This window comes from Cryptotermes secundus, unplaced genomic scaffold (genome assembly GCF_002891405.2).
Source record: "Cryptotermes secundus unplaced genomic scaffold, Csec_1.0 scaffold1276, whole genome shotgun sequence".
Classification (NCBI taxonomy): domain Eukaryota; kingdom Metazoa; phylum Arthropoda; class Insecta; order Blattodea; family Kalotermitidae; genus Cryptotermes; species Cryptotermes secundus.
Window position 1 is genome coordinate 217859 of NW_019740668.1, and position 8656 is coordinate 226514.

The window sequence follows — 8656 nt, forward strand, 5'->3', positions numbered from 1 at the left end:
GCCTAAAAATGATTTTAATCAGATTTGTGGCGTTTAGTTGGAACTTTTCTTGATACAGCTGGTATTAGAAATATAAGGAAATGTAATGTGATATCTGTACGATTCATGAAAGTTGCAGTAAATGTACATTGAGGGTACTACAACAGATACGTCGCACTGCACACTTCTGACATCTAGTATATCATTATGTAACCATAGTTTCGAGTAATAACGCGCTTTTAAGTAGATGGCAGGATCATGCATTTCTCAGACAACCGTCCCCATGCCTTCGTCCTGCGTGCAAGTTACACAAGGTCGGTTCTGCCTCTGATCGAAATATCTTTGTTCTATTACAATGTCTCGCAGGCGATGTTACAGCAGGTGACCAAGTTTCACACCCATACAAAACGGATCAAATTAGTTTATGTAATATGGCTAAACATCCCCTGTACCTGTGCACCACGATATGAAGACATGTGGGACATGATGCAATGTGCGTCTTATGTCTCGCACTAAGTAGTTCATTTCATGTTCTAGCTACCTTAATCCGGGGAATACAGCCCTTAGTACCATGTACTGGGTATAAGGCTGGTGCGAGGAAGTGAAGAGAGATATTTGCCGGTATTCGAACCGTGGCTGTCAAGCCATGTAGGCATACATCGTACAAGTTCCCTTGATTTTCACATGTGATATTCTAAAATATTTTGATGTTTGTATACATGTTACGTATGAACGGTTTTCGATTAAAGTTTGCGTTTTATATATATATATACTAAAATTTACATGTGATATATATATATATATACGTGCATATATCACATGCATATACATGCCCCCTCCCCAGAATTTATACACGGGGGCAGAAAATTTTACTTTCGAACTTATACAGGGTGTCCCAGGAGGAATGTGCCAAACTTCGGGAGGGTGTTCCTTATGTTAAAGTATGCCGATATAACCCAAAACACCTATGTCCAAAGTTGAACGGTTACGGAGATAATGGCCCAAGAAAAGTGTGGTCTTCTGGCAGGTCCAAGCACTGTACCTCGCTGTACCTCTCAGCTGAGAGCCCTTATCTATGTTTGTCCTTGAGTGCGATGATACTCCCTAGCCGTGCTTATGTAGTTGGCTCATACCAGAACGCGCAGTCAGCACGTTACGTCATCGCTCGCCAGTCATGTGTTATGTATACTGCTTGGAAACCTAAGGACAATTATGACATGGCGAGCGAGTATTTTGTACTTCACTTTTATGGCTTTCCGTCACTCACAAGTTAGTTTGATGTTACGTACATTATTAACATTACAGAATCCACATATTCCTGCCAGTTTTAATATGTATTTTGTAATCAACAAGTGTGTAACCCCGGTCAAAGTTTGACACTTCTCTGGCCATTATCTCCGTAACCGTTCAACTTTGGACATAGGTGTTTTGGGTTATATCGGCATACTTTAACATAAGGAACACCCTCCCGAAATTTGGCACATTCCTCCTGGGACACCCTATATATAAACCGTTTAAGAATATTTTTACGGATTGCTCTAGATCTGTCGGTCTCTAATTTAAACGTAGGCGGAGCCAAATTTAAAAATAATTTTAGTTTTTGGTATTAATATAGTATTTTGCTATATTTCTTTCCTCTGTCAAAATTGACATTTTCAGAATTGCAGGGGCGGGGGGTCGTTTCCCTGCCGGAACGCGTGTCGCTCCTATCTATAGAGCCTATTGTACGTTACTGATTTTCCTCAGTTCGAATTGAGAATGGCCATGAGCACGTGGTGTCGCTGTGCTGAGTGCCCAGCTCATTAGCACCGGCAGCGCTAAACGGATGGAACAACGGCTGTTTCTAGCCCGATCAAATTTGGCTGCAACACGAACAGACACGATGAGAACTTGGTGCCGCGTTAGCGTGCCCGATCCGTCTCGCAATGAATCCTACAGTTTTCTGGCTCAATAGTAAACCGAACAGTAAAGGTAAAGTTGTCCCTGTGCTCAATTAATTAAGCAATATGCCACGGAGACATGAGGGAGCAGAGGTATAACTCCACCATTCTTGACCTCGATAATAGATGGAAGTGAGTGATCAGCTTCACGCCCCGGCCGCTTTACCCCCGGTACCAATTGGATAAGAAGTTATGGGGGGCCCAGAGCCGGTCTGGGCGCTGTGGAGTAGAGAAAAGTTTTGCACCTGTCGGGAATCGAACCTTGGCCATCTAGCCCAAAGCTCGTCGCTATCCCAACTTACAATAAAGAACAATAATAATAATATCGGATTTAGAGGTGGTATAACGACATGCTACGGGCTGGAAGCCGGGCTTCGATTCCCGGCAGGGGCAAAAGACTTTTCTATTCTCCACAATCCCCAGACCGGCTTTGCCCCTCCCCCAAGAGTTCTATCTGATGGGTAGGCGAGTTCTCTTTCCCCAGGGGTAAGGCGGCCGGAGCATGAAGCTCACTACCTGAATCTATTGCCGAGGTAGAGCTATCCCTCTATTCCCCCATACACTTGTTCATGGTGTGGTGCTTAAACAGGGTCAGCTTTGCCTTTGGTTCGTACTATGGCTTGCCTCACAGGGACCAGCTACCCTGCGTAGTCTGTGCTGTAAGTTTCGCGTAATGGCCAGCAGGGTCTGAGTCAGGGGCCACAGGTCAATGTGTCTTGTTGCTTCAGTACACAAGAACAGTCTCCTACCCGTTTAGGAGCCGTTACTAGTTGCGTTCTCGTGACGTTGAGAGGCGGCAGCTGCATGCGAATCTGTGCCCACAGAGCCCAGACATTCGGATGGCGTGTGTCACGTGTTTCTATTGTTACAACACGATTCGCTCTGGTGATCGAGCGGGAACCTTTACTTCCTGTTTCGGAAGGCAATATTGCGACAACTGAGCAGATGCTTGCTTCAACCAAATGGACTGCCTTATAATAGGCCACGATCACTCCTTGCTGCTGCTCCCCGAAGCCAGAGAATCAGCAGCTACACCCCAAAAGTTTCGTTTGAAAACCGCAATGCAAGAGACCACGTGGCTGACCTAGGTATACATAGAAAGATAATATTAAAATGTATCTTAAATAGAAGGAATCAAGGTTTGGACTGGATTCATTTAACTCAAGACATATATCACTTGCAGGCTGCTGTGACCACGACAATAAACCGATTTCCATAAAAGACAGGGAGATTGTCTACTAGCTGAATGACTATCAGCGACGGCCTACGTGCTGGACGGCCCCGGTTTGATTGTAGGGTGTTTAAGATTTTTATCTTCTTCACAGCACCAAGACTGGCTGTGGGGCCCACCCGGCCTCCTATCCAATGGGTACTGAGGGCACTTTCCCTGGGATAAAGCGACCAGGGCCTGAAGCTGACCACTCACCTCCGTCTAGTGCCGAGGTCAGAAAGGTGGAGCTATACATCCACTCCCCCGCACATCTTCATGACATAGTGCTTAATTAAGCACAGGGGCAACTTATGACTATCAGATTCTCGAAGTGTACTGTGCCTGATGGTTGCGTGATCATCGAGCAGTTATATCGTGACACCATCATCAGAATCTGTTTTCAACATACGTTGTGACCCGGAGATGTTTCACTCTGAGCACGTTTCCACTCGAGAGACCCGTACGATTTACCCTCAGAGCCTTTGCATATCAGTTTCTACTGGAAGTGTTTGTTCTCAACGATTATTGATGAAATGCAAAGGAAACGGTTGAAGGACTATGCAAATCTCCAAGTAGAACACTTTGTCTGAGAGCCGAGATTCGAATTCCGGTTCTACGGAATCCTGGGTAGGATTCTTGCTCAAGTATACTGCCAAATGCGATGGCAATTATGGACTTCCACGTTCCACAATAAGGAATTTTTTGTACCTACTTGCAAATTAGACGAGTTCTAATTGGCTGATAATGAAATTAGACCATCTTGACGCAACATTGTATCCACAGCTGTTGATAAAGATTACGAGAGCACCAGGGGGACGCCATAATGGCGTTCTCCCCTCGTGTTTCTATGCGCAGTAGCTGTCGCCGTGCTCTCCAGAGATATAAACATCAGAGCAAACACTTCGCAGTATTCATAGCAACCCTCAAGCATGTCTCGAACAGTTTCAGTATTACCAGCCTGTTGAAGTTATTTCCACAACTTTATACAATCCAGATATCGTCAGTATGCATCAATGAGTCAGTTCAAAGCAATCCTCGTTCCGCTTGCTAGCTCCTACACCTGCTTCTCTTATTGATGTAGATCTTGAACCAAGCGACGAATTTTCGCATAATTTCTACTAATATCTTGACACTGGAAGCCTTTACAACTTCTGATATCGGTAACTCAGCCCCCCACTGTGTTCGGGTCCACAAGAATTAACAGCATGAAGGCCGCTGGAACTTGGTCATCGTTGGCAGGCATAGGAAATTACGAGATGTAATTATAAATCACGTATGAAATTTGTTTGTGTTCTAAATGTCTATGCTAAGGATCTCAAATAATTTGCTCATGAAAGAGGAGATAAAATTCGGAGAAAGCTTGCTACCATTCAGTTCGGAATCTGTTTTCGTTCTCCCTTTTGTCTAGAGACGTAACTCCAGGCGCACCGAAATTTGTCTCTTGTTTTGTATGGATGTGGGTACTTGGTCGAACATAGACGGAGATGTTTCAGAGCAGGGTGCTCAGGACAATATTTGTACCTCAGTGGAGGAAGTCGCAGAAAGTTTTAGAAAATTACATAATGAGCAGCTTCATAATTTTTACTCTTCGACAAGTATTATTATGGTGATCAAATAATCCTTGATTTGATGTGGTGGATATTTCATGCAGAATTCAAGAATGCAATGAGAAATACATACGGAATTTTAGGAACTTGAGCACTAAGGAGGCCCATGTGTCGTGTGAGGATAATTTAAATAATTAATAATCTGGCTTTTGGAGTTCTTGTGCCGTCTCTGTGCAACGTCGTTCATTATTCCATCGTCGTATCCCTATATTGGAAGCTGCATGTTTCGGCCTAACTGGCCACAACGAAAGATTATGACGGCCTACCAACACAACAGAACTCCCGCCCCAGCAAGAACATTCATGGCAGCCACAACCAACAAACTAAACCAAACCAAAAGCAACCCAAGGACACCCAAATAAAACTTATAGTGACCCACATAACCAAAATAACCAGGAGCAACTGCAATAGGAGGAAAGAAACCCGCATTGCAGTGAACAGCTGAGTCCTTAACCATAACAACTTGTACACCCAAAGATAGCCAGTTAGGACGTAACATGTAGTGTTAATAAATTAATACGAATGAAGAACAGTAAACAACGCTGCACACTGACGGCACAATAGCTCCTAAGTCAGGTATATACAGTGCAACAGAGTGCTGAAATATAATGATAATAATAATAATAATTGTAAAGTAGATCTTATGTTATGCCAAGGCATGTACTGGATTTATTTCGTATAGGATGGGGTTCCGTAGCGGACTGTTGTTAACGCGGTAATCAACCTTCGGTCTACATAACGGCAGGTGAACGACTGTAAGCTTATGAAGAAGGATTCTTATCCATGGAGTTATTACGTAGACCTAGATGTATTGAATATATATATATATATATAATTCCACAGAAGTGTTTGTGCAAATTCTAATGAAACGTGGTTTTGCTTCCGTTATGAATGTACGAGTACTTATCACGGTAGGCCACGATTATTAGTGTAACAGAGAAAGTGGGCGGTGTATGGCGATAGTGTTTACGGCAGGATGTCCGAGCCAGAAGTCACGCTCCGTTAGTTTAGAACCAAACTAAATGAAGGGTACGTAAGGTAAAACGTAAGCGAAATCTATACGTGGAAGAAACTGAGTCTGTTTATGGGAAATTCCAATCAGCAATTCAATTTTAAAAAGACGAGCTTCATTTGTTCCCCGACTTCACGTCTTCGCCGCTAGATGGCCGCGGCGTGGTCTCGCCCGGTCTCGTCCCTCAGCTCGTGTGTGACGTGCTGCCAGTTGCAGTGTTGTTTTAGGCGTCGAAGGTGTGAATGTTTGCTGAGCGAACCGTAAGTCATTTTTATCGTTTGTTTCCTGGAGTTGTTGTCCTGTGTGAGAATTCTTCTCAAGATAACAATGCGAGCTGCTGCTATGCGTCAAAGTGCAGTGACCTTATGGCTTATTGGGTCGGACGATATTGAGGAGGCTGTGGCAAATACCGCGACAAGCCAAGTCTTTTGATTCAGCGTCGTCAAAGTATTCTTGCGACTACGTGTCCATTGTGTGTCCGTCCAGGCACCGTGCTTGGCTAGGAGCTGAGGGAGAAGATTCTGTAAAAGTTAAATTCGTATAGTCGACCTAGGTTGGGGTTCGAAGCCAGTTTCATTACAGTGAGTTGACAAATATTGCACAGCAGATATCTTTTCTTTTTTATTTATCCAGGAGCTTTTGTGGTGACGGTGATGAACCGTCGATTTTTTTAATACAGAAAACTTTCTTGAGATAGAAAGTGACACGAGAAATGCACACACAATTTTTTCCGACAAACGGAAACAGGGGTCGCATCCTGACACTGACAGGTAGCGGTACGTTGTAACTACTTCGTGATGGGAAGCTGATAGTCGCCCAAGCAGTAAAGAAATTCCGTTGTTTTTATGGAAACACACCGTCACCACTAAATCTTTACGATCCTTTAAGAACATTACCACTTGCGTCTACGCCCTTTTTTCTCAGATGGTTCTCCGACTAGAATTTTGTGTGCATTTCTTCTTTCTCCTATGCATTCTACATGTCGCACCCATTCATCAGCTGTCGTTTGGCGCATAGTACAAATTGTGAAGCTCATTGTTGTGTGATTTTCCCCCTCATTCTCCTGCTATTTCTTCTGTCTTAGCTCAACATCCTAACAGAGGTCGCTTCGTGGTTTTCTGGAACCCCTCGAAGCCAATGTCCGGATGTGCCTCGATTAGGCTAGGGTCGCTTCCTTTCAAATCCGTCCCCATTAGTCATTCAACCCTATGTGGTCTAGCTTCTGACAAGGCCGTAAAATAATCCCCAATTCCTAAAATACTTCCCTGCACCCTGTTTTCAAACACCCTCGTCCCATTTCTTCCCGTAGGGTCAGAGGGGCATGAATCATTTTCCGCTGTATTTCTTCTGATTGTGCCGTATCCGGAAATAACGTAGATCTTAATGCGTTATGTTCCGAGAGATGGAAAGACGTCATAAGAATATCATCTGGGTTGTGATGCCGTATTGTCCGGTAGAAGTTCACCGACAGTTCTCACCCCTTGAATACTTCAAACCTGACCCGTCTTCAGAAATTCTTTGAATCCATTTCAGATTACAGTTTTCTCGGGTATGACGCCTTGTAGTTTGGTAGATAGGTACAAACTTTTCGGAGGAACTTTCAGCCGCTATCTTCAGAACACAAAATTCTCCGAGAATCTTACCTGTCAGCACCGTGAGAATCCCTGATCTCACCCACAGTAACTCTGATTTCAGTCACATGTAAAGAAGGAACAGACGTGAATTGAAATTAATTTTCTGTTCTCCAATCTGTGTTGTAGCTCCACCCCCCCACCCCCACCCCCCCATAGCCCGTTGGCAGCACAGGGAAACAAACACAGCGACAGCTGTCAGCAGAAATATTTGGACCTGAGAGAGAACGGACTGGTGATAATTACTTAACTTACACGTTTGTAAGCAAAGTTGAGACGGCTGGTAAGGACGCTAACAAGTGAGAATTGCATTCACGAGCGGAGCGAATTCTCTCTCTCGAAGTGAAAACATTAAAATGTGGAAAGCTGCGATGTTGCATGCCGTTCTGTATGGGTGTGAAACTTGGTCTCTCAGACTGAGGGTGCTGAGGAGGTGGAGGAGGTGACATGGGGAGGTTCGTGGTTTGTACATCTCGGCCAATATTATGAGGACAATGAGGTCGTCTGGGCACGTGAAACGCATGGAACAGAAGGCAGAAGTGCGTACAAAATTTTGGTAGAAAACCCTTATGGAAAGAGACCACTAGGAAGACCTAGTCATGTGTAGGAAGATAATACTAAAGCGGATCTTGAAGAAATAGGATGGGAGGCTATGCACTGATTCATCTGGCTGAGGATAGGGACCAGTGGCGTGCTGTAAATTGCTGGGAATGTCTTGATTACAATGATTGACATTTTGGATATTGTCAGTCTTTTTTAACAACGTTACGGGAGTGGACTGTGCTTCCGTCCTCAGGTAAAAAGCCTAACCAGTCGGGCCCTATCAACAGAGTCCATATGTCACGAACTCTTATGTGTGACGCCGTGTAGTCCTGAGCCGCGTTTCGCTCTGCTACCACTTGAGCCGCTTCCTCTGCTACCACTTGTGCCGTCTGTCCGCTCTGGGACTATATGTACCACTTGTACCGTCTCTCTCTGGCACCTTTCGGCTCCGTCTACCTTTCCTCAATCGGAGGGGGAAACGTTGCTCCGTCATACGGCTCTCGTGCTGTGCTCGCACGCTCCCTAAGTTAGAGTAAGGGATCCAAGCTAGCAGCGAAGTAAATGTAGTTACAAATGATGGCAATCAATATATTAACAAATAACAGAATTTAATATACACAACAGAAATTAAACAGAACAACTGAACTAACTGCACATTTACATGCTCGCACACAGCGGCATCTAACTCGGGCAGAATGGCCCATATTACTGGCGCAACAATTTGCCTTGGTTGC

At 44.4% G+C, this 8656-nt stretch overlaps 1 protein-coding gene across 2 annotated transcripts in view; it reads left to right on the forward strand.

Annotated features, from left to right (window-relative positions):
• The first annotated feature begins 5691 nt into the window (after positions 1–5691).
• LOC111872576 overlaps positions 5692–8656 on the forward strand; it is a 37064-nt gene continuing 34099 nt past the window's right edge. The window contains exon 1 of one of the 2 annotated variants that reach the window (XM_023866628.2): positions 5692–5765. In XM_023866628.2, the coding sequence (XP_023722396.1) occupies positions 5759–5765 (7 nt within the window). In that variant the 5' untranslated portion in view covers positions 5692–5758. Of the gene's footprint in view, positions 5766–5930; positions 6009–8656 lie in introns of those variants that run through there. The other variant, XM_023866630.1, reaches the window with a different exon arrangement.